This window comes from Silurus meridionalis, chromosome 25 (assembly GCF_014805685.1).
Source record: "Silurus meridionalis isolate SWU-2019-XX chromosome 25, ASM1480568v1, whole genome shotgun sequence".
In the NCBI taxonomy this organism is placed as follows: Eukaryota; Metazoa; Chordata; class Actinopteri; order Siluriformes; family Siluridae; genus Silurus; species Silurus meridionalis.
Genome location: NC_060908.1, coordinates 6,395,789 through 6,409,737, shown reverse-complemented (window position 1 = coordinate 6,409,737; position 13,949 = coordinate 6,395,789). Strand labels below are relative to the sequence as shown.

The 13,949-nt window shown below is 37.0% G+C and overlaps 1 protein-coding gene across 14 annotated transcripts in view; it reads right to left on the bottom strand.

The window, feature by feature from the left end:
- The window catches only part of LOC124378720 (RIMS-binding protein 2-like), a 113,750-nt gene that overhangs the window by 44,815 nt on the left and 54,986 nt on the right, over window positions 1-13,949 (bottom strand). For all 14 annotated transcript variants that reach the window (XR_006924291.1, XM_046838461.1, XM_046838460.1 and 11 more), the window contains exons 3-7: window positions 10,468-10,575; window positions 10,185-10,313; window positions 6,655-6,831; window positions 5,315-5,473; window positions 664-825 (exon numbers count right to left, since the gene is read on the bottom strand). Coding sequence is in view for 13 of the 14 variants with exons in the window: in XM_046838461.1 (XP_046694417.1) it covers window positions 664-825; window positions 5,315-5,473; window positions 6,655-6,831; window positions 10,185-10,313; window positions 10,468-10,575 (735 nt within the window). In the remaining variant the exon portion in view is untranslated. The remainder of the gene's footprint in view (window positions 1-663; window positions 826-5,314; window positions 5,474-6,654; window positions 6,832-10,184; window positions 10,314-10,467; window positions 10,576-13,949) is intronic.

Sequence of the window (13,949 nt, the reverse complement as noted above, 5' to 3'; positions counted from 1 at the left end):
TATGCCAAATGTTTTCATATAAAATATTGAAAGGTGTAAACAGCAGGCAGACCAGTTCAGCACCCGGATTCTTCGCCTATGAATTCATGCTATTGTAAGAGATGCAGAATTCAGTTAGCATTGTCTTGCTATTCAATTCAAATATGCCCATATGTCTCACCTCCTCAATCGGATTTATACCGAACTCCTCAGAAACATACGATAATGATTTTATATGATAAAAGACAAACGTTTGACCTGACCATAATACAGTATCTCACAAAGTATCTCTCTCAAGGGACAATGCTATAGAAATGAAACATATATTTTAAAGTAGTCGATGTGCAGATTTACTGTCCTCTGAAAATAACTCAACATATAGCCATTATTTTCAAAATAGATGGAACAAAAGCTTTATGCCTAAAGCGTTTAAGCGGGTTGAGGTCATCGCCCTATAGCCAGCCAATCAAGATCTATGAAAACCATATCTTCATAGAGTTAGCTTTGTGAACAGGGGCTGGAACAAGTTTGCATCTCCAAGTTCCCGTCACATAAACGAGAAGATGCAAACCTGTTCCAGCCTCTGATCCACACACACACACACACACACACACACACACACACACACACACACACACACACACCGACAATACCATTCAACTTCCTGCTCAACATTTCTCTTACCAGAAACTCTATACGGTCCTTTTGTGTCTGTTCTTCCTGGTGGGTAGAGCTTGTGTCCTGCTCCGGGATTACTCGTGCTCTATTCTCCTCCCCTTTTCTAAGGGATTCCTCCCCTTTAACAAGAACTTCATTAACTACAGACTGTGGGGTTTCACATACAACCTAGAAAGAACAAAAACAGCTTCAGAAAAACAAAGAAAAAGAAAAATTCAGAAGGGTAGAATACAAGAATACAGCAGTTTCCTGGAAACAGAGTCATACTGGAAGTCATATGATGAGAAAAAGTGCAGGGGGTTGGAGTAAAGGGACCTTCCCAAATTGAAGCAATTGCAGTCCAGATTTAAACTCATCATTACATCAGTTATTAGTATTATTTAACCCGATTATCATTTAAAAGGTGGTGAAAGATTATCTGTTGGGTGCAAAAATAAGATTTTCCACCTTATATAGCATCCTGTACTGTGCTGCAGGTGGCCAGGTGTGTAATGCAATTGCTACACATCACGAGTGCAATACTTAGAATTTAATAAAGTAATAAAATAATATAAAAAATACATCAACTGTATACACTTCCACAGCGTTTTGCAAAAATCATTTACATTTATTTATTTTGCAATGATTGTCATATTATAAAAAAAAAAGAAAAGAAAATCAGTTATAGTAACATTTAATGATGTTAAACATCAATGGAACAAGTTATCCCATAATATCACCTATAAAGCACTATTATGGATGAACAGACTCTCTCGTGTTACTGGGAAACCACAAAGCATGACCATGTCAGTCCTAAAAAACAAAACTTAATGGAACAGCTTTACTTCTGACTGTTACAAAGTGCTGAAACCGGAGAAATCCATAAATGTTAAATATAAACATTGTAAGAAAGGTTATAACATATGCCTTGTATGTCTCCATTTGTCCTAATTTTTAATTCATAATAAATTAATAAAGTATGTCAATATTTAAATTACACCATTTTGTGTATTAGGTGTCACTTCAGAAACGGACACCTGTTAAGGACAAGTGCATTAATGTAAACATGAATATGATGGTTCTAAATTGATGGGTGCCCTTAAATCATATATAAAGCTGGTGAAGTTTTATTACTAACAGCAATTATTGCCTTAATACAAATGAACTTCTTTTACATCTGCCCCCCTCCTTCCTCTCGATCCTTTGCTTGTTCTGTTTAACAGCTAACACGGGCTAGGCTAATACTGTAGCCACGTCTGTAGCTATGCTAGCTAGCATGTTCTGTATGGAGTGGTACTAAAGCCGGTGTATCGGATACAGTAGGCCTTGTTTGCCATAAGCACATTGCAGTAATCCCTGTACACTCCTGAAACGGGTAACTGGATCACTTCTTTTAAAAGCACCTTAATGGATTGGCCCAAGTGAGGTTTCCCTATTTAAATACATATCGAAGTGCTGATACTGAGAGTTTGCCTGCTGCAGCAGTATGTAGATTCACAACATGCCTCAATGTGCAAAATCCCCAGATATGGTAAAGCTCAAAATCTCTGTGTTTTACAGAGCAGTGCTTCAGACCGTCACTGCTGAAATCAACGTACTTTCCAGAAAAAAAACACTTCCTGTACACACACACACGCACACACACACACACACACACACACACACACACACACACACACACACACACACCACACACCATACACGCTACAGAAAGCAATGTTTCTTTAAATCCACTTACAGAGAAACACATAACTAAACAATAAGACATAAGAAGACACACTGTATTAGTGCATCATGAATATTTGCATATTTGCAAAAAAACGAAAAGACAAACACGTCTAGCATGCACACAGCACATATTCTGACCTAATATGAACACCAACTACGCATGACACATCAGTGAAATACACCAATACACACGTACCCCCTGTTCTGTGTGCTGAAAGTGCTGCGAGAAACTTTCGCAGGGACAGTTGGTCAAAATCTTTCGTTTGATCACCAGTTCGGAGTGCAAACCAACCAAAAAAAACCCTGTCACCACTACCACTGCAACAGCCAAGGGATTACTGGACCATACCATTCCATTGTCACAGGGGATTAAAGGACATGCAACCTGGCCCCTTTCAGCACAAGAGGCATGAGTGTGTGACTGTCACAGATGACCAGATTACCAGCGCTGTCGTTCTCATCCGGGCTTTGCAGTGATAGTAGGGACATGACAAAGTGAAAAGTAAAGTCAGCAAATTGGGAAACACACATACAGTACTTACTGTTAGACCCAAATTCAACTGACTGATTGGTTTGGGAAGATTTCTTTCTCCTTTAGAGAAGGATATTTGCGTGAACTAAAATGTACACGTCTATTATCATGGTGATACGAAAAAGTTGGCAGAATCGTCCTGCTTAATGATTTGGAGCTTTGCAAGTAATAGAACTGTTCCAGTGGTACGGCAGTTAAAATGGTTCACATCTAGAGTTCAAATGGAAAATGATCTAATGGTATTAAAAGTAGGTTTTGAGTTCGGTTGCTAGTTGTGGCCGAGCCTAACTTCTGAAAAAGGGCTTTTAATAATCGTGTGTTGTTTTGTTCACTTAATAGTTAATAGTCTTCATAGTCATACGGAATATTCTGAAGTCCTAGACCTAAAACTGGAATATTGTTCCAGTGATTTACAGTATAGCCAGTCCAGGGCAAATATTTGTATATGTCTATATAGCAGGTTACCTAGTAAACAACAGCAGCGATAATGGTTAAAAGATAAGACAAATCTCAGGTTTGATTTAATGCTCTAGTTCAAATAATCTGAGCCTAGTAGAAAATAGATGACAGAGTGTGCCCTTATTTAACTAAAAAAAATCTTTGCTAATAAGGTGTTTTTTCTGTTAGATGTTTATTTAAGTTCGGAAGGAGTCTCGTGTTAGCGCTTTGTAATGGGTGACAATTAAACTGTTTATACCTGTTTTAACATAAATGCTAACATGAGGTGACTTGTTTTTAACAATAAACTCTACAATGTTTCATATCATGAACAATCCTTGTTTAGTCATTAAAAAAACTTAAATGTTGGGCTACATCACAATAAACTGTCGCCGGATATTTTCCTATAACCTGTTACGTTTCCCCCCACCGCATTTATCGAAAAACAGCACAGCCAGTTTTTACATGCATAGCTTTTGGTTAACAAATAGCACCTATGGAAAAAAAAAATACAGAATGTATATGTGCACTGAAAGCGTGGTAAGATACTGTCTGTAACATTTATGTAGCAAGGCTATACGATGCAGCTCTCAATCCATTTACTTCAGCCCACACACTCTTTATCTCTGTCTTTCTCTGGCGTAAGTTCAACAGTCAGCTCATTAGGCAGTGAAATGGATGATGGCCTAGTCCATTATGTAAGAGCAGCAAACAGCATTTATATCAGTTTAAACACACACTAAGCCCCTGCAAAACCTTAATAACCTAAACACACACACACACACACACACACACACACACACACACATTATGATTGTATTAGGATTATTAGGCTCTGTAACAGAACTGTGTATATACAGTTAAACACCCATTTATTAACAGTGAGAACAGATATGCTGTGTAAAAAGCGCTCTGTACGCATCTGGCGTTTGGGGTCGGAGCAAAAATTCTTAGTAATGATCACATACTGACAGCGTGAGACCTGAGCAGGGCATACGATCAACATACGATCAAAATGTAGAAGACACTGCCCCTTGTGGTCATTTAAAAAATAATAAATAAATTCATAAATAAGCAAATAATATGCTAATTAAATGAGCAAATTAATAGATAGAATGACGGACAATCGAACAAACAAACAAACAAATAAACAAAATAGATTTGCTCTTCTATGTGGATAATGAACTTTTCCTGGGATTTTTGTTTTTCTAGGGTTCTAGTTTGGTTTTGTCAAGTGGTTTTAGCTCATGTGAATTAGCACTATAATCATTTATATACTGTATATTGTGTAATAGATCAGTATCTTCTACTTCTTTTTCTTTCGGCTGCTCCTGTTAGGGGTCGCCACAGTGGATCATCCGTCTCCGTATTACCTTGTCCTCTACATCTGCCTCTTTCAAAATAACAACCTGCATGTCTTTCCTCAAGACATCCATAAACTTTCTCCTTGGCCTTCTTCTTTTTCTCCTGCCTGGTTGCTCCATCCTCAGCATTCTACTACCGATATGCCACATAACCAAACCATCTCATTTGCGCTTCTCCCACCTTGTCTGCAAAATTTCCTACCTGCGCAGTCCGTTTAATAAACTAATTTCTGATCCTGTTTATCCTCATCACTCCCAATGAAAAACGCTGTAACAGATCAGTATCTAAAAACACATTTAAAATGAATTTAATCCATTAATAAAATACATCCAGTAGCTTTCAATTAAAGTAGCCTTCTTACCACAAATCTCTCTGTTGTGAATTATACATCAGCGTTAACAAATGACAAATGTCTTTCAGACACAAAACTTAAAGCACGAAAGTTTTAGAAAGTTACACATGAATGGCCACTTGCAGCACATGACGAGTGCATAAAGTCGTGCAAGTCTGAAAGTGAGAACATACTGTATAACACTGAGGCCTTATAATTAGGTCTAAAACACTGTGTTATCAGGTGCCACTTTGGCCAGGTGCAAAGTAAGAAACTGATCTTACGGGTGTCTCTTTTTGTTCTCGATCTTTCTCGGCTCCTCCAGCTGTGCTCTGATCCCGAGCCGAGCTGGCCGAGAGCTGCCTCTGCAGTCGCAGCACCTCCTTCTGGGACTCCTTCAGCAAACGCTCGAATCCCCCTGCTCCTGCTTGACCAGGACCACCCTGTTGAAAGAAAGAGCGAGCGAGAGACTGTAAGATAAACAGACAGACAGACAGACAGACAGACAGACAGACAGGAAACAATTATACTGTTGAGTGTTAAAAAGAGAGAAACTGAAAGAAACAGACATAGACAGAAATAAGCAGACAACAGAAAAAGACAGACAGACAGACGGACAGACAAATAGACAGACAGATGGATAGATACATACATACATAGATTTCTACTATTGTCAATGTGACTTTGTACTAAGTCATACAACTGAAGTCTTAAAGTGAGTTCAGTCTATTAAAAGTTTTTACATAATATTGACAAAGTGCATGGATTTGTGATCTCTAGACTGATTTAAATTATATAAAACAATTTAGCTTAATTAAGCTCTCCTTACAAAGACACTCTACTTATATCTATCAGCACAGTTTACATTTTTCAAGCCAATTCCCCTGTAAAGTATTTATGGTACTTTTTTCTCTAAAATTTCCCACAACATTTCCTGCTGAGTCATGCACTCTGCACGGAGAACCTCAGGGACCTTATTCTAAAATGCTCAGTGGGCTTTTGCTACAGATGTAAAAGATAATTGCTCACAATCTCTGTACTTAACTCCTTAAAGCATACTATTCAGTATCTACGCAAAAAATAACAGTAATGTAGGTAAGGTATGCAGGTTTTGAATGGTTTGAATCCTTAATTGCCAACTTTTATTAAATTAAAATAATTTTATTAAATGTATTAAATTCAGTGATGTTTCTCTGAAGCTGAAAATATTTTGAAGCTGGGTATGTGCAGTGCCAAAGAAATGCCACCAGGGGGCAAACCAAGACAAAGTCAAACCAGGTCACAGACTAAATGTTAATTAATTCGGTTTCACTGCTAAAACCTCACAGTGAAACAAAAGCATTACAATATGATCTTCTTATGTATATGGATAGTCAGTGTTTTAAATAACTTAACTCCTATTTATATTCACTTTGCATTTCCCTTACATTTTGTTTAATATAACAGTGGTTATTGAATGTTCAATTGTTAAATCATAATTAAGTTAAAGATGTCAAAGTGGCAAAAGTAGCAGCCATACAAAATAACGTTCCCTAGTATGCTGTACCCTAAAGAAGAAAATATAGCAGGGTAATTTTTCTGTAAAGAAAAACAGTTGTGTGAATGAATTATCTTCGTGGCATACTTTGTCCTGTCCGATTCTGGCCTCTAACTGGCGGCATTCGTGCTGCAGGGCGGCGATCTCCTTGTCTTTGGAGAGGAGCGTGTCTGCGTGCTGCGCCAGGTCTCGTGCCCGCTGCCTTGCAAACGCTCTCTTGTATTGCTCAGCTATCCCGGGTTTTATGGGGATCGGGGCATTCACCTTCACAAAAAAGACAGACAGGAAGTTCAAGAAAAACAGAAACTGACACACAAATCAACATAATAGACATTTTGATTGACATTTCATACAGCTATACTTTACTACTGTCCTGCCAATCAGGAAAACTTTATTCAAGCCATAAGACTAAACATGATCCCATTGAAAATAGTACGTAGAACCACTTTTATTCATTGAACTATCAATTATGAGCATAAAGAAATCCGTCTCATGGCATTACAAGTATTGAAGGTTTCAGATCAAGCTTATCTCATTGAACTTCTGAAGCAGTACAGTCCATCTTGACGCTCGGCTCAGCTGATGCACTTCTACTATTACTCCAAAGGATGACTTGCTTTTGTCATGATCTCCAAAGTTTTGCAAGCAAACTGGTTTTCTAATTCAAATTTTACATTTTTTAAGAACACCAACATAAAATAGCACTGAAATGATAATTTAAGGTTACATTTTTTTCACACCAGGTGAACTATTGGGGTTTAAAACTAAATTCCTAATGTTGTTTAGACACTAAACAATCTGAAATGTTTCCTCAGTGCTGCAGCAAAAGATCTTTCCACATTTGACAAAGAATAAGACAGCTAGAAAAATACAAGCTCTGAAACTATGGAGCAGAATACATAGCTAATACTTGGCTAATACATAGCCATCTTGTTAGGAACAAAGATTAGATGAATTCAAAGGTAGATTCAAGATATGAACTTCAAATATTAAGAGACATTAAGTTACTGTAGTTAATGTACTGTAGATTCATTTTACTCACAGTTCGACAAATTAACAAAACAACCCACAGGAGGGAAATATTAAATAGCTATATATAAATGCTAAACCCATCAGCTAAAACAAAAGCCTAGTATCAGGGCTCGGTGCTTCACACCCAAAATGTAGAAATAAAATTAAAATAAATAAAATAAATAAAAGCAGCTCCACATAGAAAAGAAGCAATGCTACAAAAAAACAAACACACTTACCACATATACAAAGTCAATAGAATTTAAATGTAACACAAAATTGTCAGTTAACTTGTTTGCCTCAGCATAGCATGCTAGCTTAGCTCACTACAACCGCCCCGATACGGCTGCCCTGATCAACAAAACAAAAACTTTTCTTTAATTAATGATTAAACAAAAAACAGTGTAATATTTTATTCCCAATAATAAGTCTTGAAGACTTTAAATTCTATATAAAGCCGTGGTTAATTTGACAAGATGAATATAAGGTAAATCAGCTAGCTAGCTTAACCAACGTACAAGAGTCAACTCTCGTTCTACGTACAGTTAACTTTGACTATCTAAAGGGAAATATGAAATATAGTGTGTCATCTAATAATGATGAGAAGCAAATCAAAGAATATAACCACAGCTAGCCCACATGATGCACGTAACAGCTCCTGACTTGGCAGACTTTCTACTAGCAATTGATTTTTATCTCATTTGAAGGAGTTTCTAACATTATTAACCCCTGACTGTGTGTTTCCTAGAAGTGTGTAGTGGAAGGAAACGCCTGGAAGAGTGCGAGCATAACAGGTGTGGTGTAATAACAGACCACCAAACTGCATGGCCACCAGAGAGTAGACAGGTGGCCATTCAGGACAGGAGGCTTTTGGGGATAAAGTTACCACACACACACAAATACACACACACAACATGTCACAGTCACCCCTATCTCCTGTACCTGTCTTTCATCACATTTTTCCCCTTACAAACACACACACACACACACACACACACACACACACACACACACACACACACACAGCTATGGGAGGTAGAAGTGATGACTAGTCACTATATTTCACAGAAAGTATTTATGTAGATTTTTTTTTTTTTTTTTGTATTAGTACTTTACTTTACTATTTATTTTTTGGACTTGAACTTTCACTCAATTTTTTCCAATCTACCACAGGTGCTAACCTACGCAGCTGACAACAAGCACGGAAGAAGGCAACAAGTAGTATGGGGTAACATGGATGAGACAGACAGAGTCCGTGATGTAAACATGACTGAGAACAGAGACATTCCTGATCACTTTTCTCTGCTTGTGTTCTATATGGTGGTTGTTCAGCCTGGATACATTCATTAGGTAACAAAATGTGAAATTCTTTTGTATTAATATATTAATAAGATGTGAGGTCCAGTTACCAGCGTGACACTAAAAAAGGTAGTAGTAGTGTTGGCTATTTTTTCTTCAGTACATGTAGTCAGTACTTTAACTTTTACCAGTACTTTCAAAACACGAGTATCTGTACTTCTATTTGAGTGAAAAATGTGTGAACATATTATAATGAAACCTTATAATAATGGTTGATTGTAGCTCAGTGGTTAAGGCGCTGGGTTACTGATCAGAAGGTCTAGGATTCAAGCCCTGATATCACCAAGCTGCCAATGTTGGGCCCTTGAGCAAGGCCCTTAACCCTCTGTGCTCCAGGGGCGCTGTATCATGGCCGACTCTGTGCTATGACCCCAGCTTCTGAGCAGGCTGGGATATGCGAAGAACAAATTTCACTAGTAAACTAGCTCACATACTAAATTAGTATGACCCTGAGCTTGTAGTCCCCAAATGACATTAAAGGCTGTGTGAAATTACTGCTAATTCTCACACACAGTTTTATTTAGCTTTTAACAATGACTCAGGAGCACTATTAAATGTCCAGATTCAGTGCCCCTATAACAAGCACACAAATGCTTTTGCTTGTTATTTTTTGGAAAAAGACATTTAAATTTAGACATGCTCAAGTCCTGTAATGAACACAAGAATGACAAATAAGATCTCAGTTTAGAGTGTGTTTGCTGAAAAATAGATCAAAAGGCAGATCCCCAAGCCACAGCTCTCAGAATAATCTAAATGAGGACACAAAGACGAACACAGGGGATTTGAAAGTTTTACTGAGTTTCTAGAATAAAAAAAAATGTCTAAGAATGAATATAGCAATTTGAGTTACAATCCCAGTCCAACAGACCCCACTCTTGTGCATATTCTTAATCAGTTGAATCAAGTTTATTAGTTTGTAGTGGGGAATAAAGATATACCACCCATTAAAAATGCATTTAATAATCACTACATTTAATAACTACAGGCCTCTGAGATCAGGGAATGTTCAGTTGGTAGTGTCCTATATTACGGTGTGGCCACTATTTTGGGATTCTACGCTACCCACAGGTGGATCACCTTCAGATGTCCCTACATTTTAGTGAAATTTAACTCGCTATTGACCTCTATCATTTAATCTTTGTATGAAATAATTTAGGGTTATAAGACAGAGATGCACAGGCAGGTGTGTGAGTGCATGTGTGTGTGTGTGTGTGTGTGTGTGTGTGTGTGTGTGTGTGTGTGTGTACCACTTTAAGATTGGCCTCCTGCAGTTTGTGTGCCCTCTCCTCCAGCCGCTTGGCGATGACAGCCAGCTCAGCATTTTTTCTCCTCAGCCTCTTCACCTTGTCATCCGTTTCAGGACAACTGCTCTTACGCTAAGAGTGACGGATAAAGAGAGAGAGAGAGAGAGAGAGAGAGAGAGAGAGAGAGAGAGAGGAGAAACAGATGTTAAGGAGGGAGAGATAGGGAAGAAATTGAGAGGACAAAATGATTCTGAAGTGTTCTGCTCTCAGATCAGCAGACTCTTACCAAAAGGCTGTTTTCCTCTCGGAGTGTGGAGACGGTCTTCTCTAGTTCCTCCAGTGCTCTCAGGAGCTCTGAGTTCTGCCGCACTAGATAGTCACAATCTTCCCCGTTCTGACAAAACAATACAGCTGAGTTATTTTTATGCATGTTCACATTTTTACAACAGCTTTAATTGCACACAGGTCTTTCATAACAGAAGTGACAAGGTGCTTAATTAAGACACAGACACACATGCACACACACACACATAGCCCAGTTGGGCCAAGCTGAAAGTGACATCACTAATTATAATGTTTGTATGACTTTGAATTTCTTTTTTATGAATATTTTTGTTTAATCTTTTGTTGTAATTGAACATTGTGAGCTTTCCAAGATTTAAATCAATGAACTGGACTATTATCACACTTTTACTTCCAGAATCATGGTGTGTATGCATCTGTGCCAGCTGGACCAGATTGATATCTCCGACCTCTGTTTCTCACTGGACAACAGAACAGAGACTAAATGTAAATTTTCCACAGAAATAGACATGCACGCTTAATTGGCTTAGAATAAAAAAATGTTATCCAATTTTTCCTTTGCTGCTACATTTGCTTGTGAAGAGCAAAGAGGGTCAGAAGCGTACGAGTTCAAATCTCATTACCACTAAGGAGCCACTGCTGGGCCCTTGAGCAAGTCCCTCAACTGCTCAGTAATATGAATGAGATAATTATAAGTCGCTCTGGATAAGGGCATCTGGCAAATGCTGTAAATGTCCCAGAAATATCACTACAACAAACTGTCCTCACTACAACTAAAAAAAGGCTTGCTTTTTTCATATGCTGTGGTATATTAAATATCCCTTTGCCCCAAAAAGAAATCGAGTCCTTAAAACTGTGTCCCCAGAGTCAGTTACGGCAGTGTGATGTGACTTTCAAGCATGAAGTACAAGTGAATCTAAATCACTATGTATGTTGTATGTCATGCAAAAAAATCATGTTTTATATTGACATTTCTGTTGATATTCACAAGACGATAATTAAAAAGAAAAAAGAAAAGAATTTCAGCAAACCAGTTTCCGTTTGATTGTGCTGCTGAGTTTCTGTTTTAATATTTTTTAAACGATTTTATGTAAACTCTAAAGTAATCTCTGTGTGTAAAAATAACAATAAACTCACTTTCCAAGTCACAAAGATCACTTTTTTTTAATGTAATGAACTAAATGCATCTGCATAAGGAGGCCATTTGTGATTCATTACAACTACAAACAAACATAAATACAGTATTACATAACACAAGCATTATAATATATAATAGATTTTTTCTTTAGGATACAAAGTGACAGTTTATGCATAATCTTTTTATCATTTTTGCGATATGGAAACTATTGCTAATGTGCCCTCGGTATGTGGCAAGCTCATTAATATCTGAATGCATTTGAATAACAAACCTAAAATCGCATTAAAAAGGATGGCACAAACGCAAAACCATCGGATTATTTGTGAAGCCGACTGCAAACTCTTTTTGGTCACAGTCAACCAAATCATATCAGAAACCCAATTCATTAAACACATTAAAAATCCTTGATCATGTGCCCACAATGCCAGACTTCTGCTTGTGATAGCCATTGTGTCTGGACTCGAGGATCATTAGACACACTAACATCTGCCTCTTTCAGACTCAATGATCAACCCACAGCCGCGTGGCCTATTAAACCTGCAGCCAAAGGGTCTAAAAAAGTGCCAAGGCTCAATCCTCACAAGCAGCAATCCTGCCAAGGTGGTGCATGAAGATGGAGATGGGCAGCATGAATACACACAACCTGGCATAAATACCGCTGTGCAATCAGAGTCACCCAACAGGGCTCACTTTTCTTGATGATTAGTGTGATTGCGACTGCATGAAGCTGCACAATTAACAAAATTAAATAAACACAGTATTTATTTTAGCTGTGTCTCTATTCAATACAAACCTCTCGTTTCCAAGAATCAATCTTGCTTTCAGATTTGCAATAAATAAACTCTATATGAAATTGTATATTAGTGTAATAAATTGTATAGTTGCTAAATCTAAAAATGAATCTATGCAGTGGTCAATCTTATTCAAGCAGCATGACATTTTTAACTTACTGTCATTAGCAGCACATTTCTAATCTACTTTTTTAACCTACTTGAAGTAACTTTTTTTTTGTGCTTGATTTGATTATTTTTTCACCTTCTAGTAAGGATGTGTGTTTGTTGCATACAGTTGATAAATCACATCAAAGTTTCTCTAGCCAAAAACTTAAGCTGTTTTTGGCTCAGACCTGCCAAGACCCTGAAATCAATTAATGATAAAGTAGTTGTGTATGGACTATTGATTATAAGGTATTCAAATGAAACAGAATCGCATTGCTATTTACAGTATAACAAAATTTTAAGGTCATGGCGTTCTTTGTCATGCTGAATTGCTAATTGTGTAGGTGCTGTTAGTTTCATGTTTGCAGCTAAATTTTATATTCATGACTTGGGCCCAGCAGTGGCAGCCTTCAAATTTAAACAAACAACCTCCCAAACAGAAATCCAACATTTTACCCATTGAGCAACCACTTGTTTCATTTACATCGTTTGTTATTTAGTCTTAATTGATGTAATGTTTATTTAATTATGTCCAATGATAGGTCTCTCATTCGAGCTACTCTGGGTAGCCATAATGGGATTTTTAATGAAGAGATTCTTTGTTTTTTTGTATGAATATGAACAACTGCCAGGTCCAAATATAGGGTTCATGCCATTATTTAAATGTTTATGTAAATTATTGCTAACTTAGTGTATTATGAATCTGAAACTAGATTTAAGCAGAATATATTGAAAAGTCTAAAAGCAATTGACTTAAAGCTCTATAAGTTTATATATATTTTGTCTCCACATATTTCTATAATTCAATATTTTTTTTTTAAGTTTTATTCATAAAGCTTAATGGGAAAATTTTCATACTTTTCCATTTCTCTATTTTCCAGACCATTAACAGTAACCTCAACTAGATATCATTAATTTGGTTGTGTAACAGTTCTTGAACCTTTTACAAACAGGAACCCCTTTAACTAGAAAAGCAAATAATGGAAAATTACAAAATAAACACTCATGATCATAACCACACAATTAAAAAATATATACTATATTTTTCTGCAGCAATTTATTTCCAAGCGGTCGAATTACAATAAATAAAAAAATAAATGTTTACATATTTTTTTTAAATCAATAACAGCCCCACTGTCTTTTCTTCATAGACCCCACTTTTACAATGATACATCTCTTAGTCAAAAAAGCTTTATTGTACCACTACTGAGCTTTTCTCTAAGGGTTTGTTGGTTCAGTTTTAGAGATCCGGGAAATCTTTTTGGAAACAAACACATTCCAAAAGATCTGTAAGTACCTGTTTCTTGTAAGCGACAATGAGTTTGTCAGTTTCAGAGATGAGCATAATATTTAAAAACCCAGTAATACCAGAATGCTGCTTATGAAATA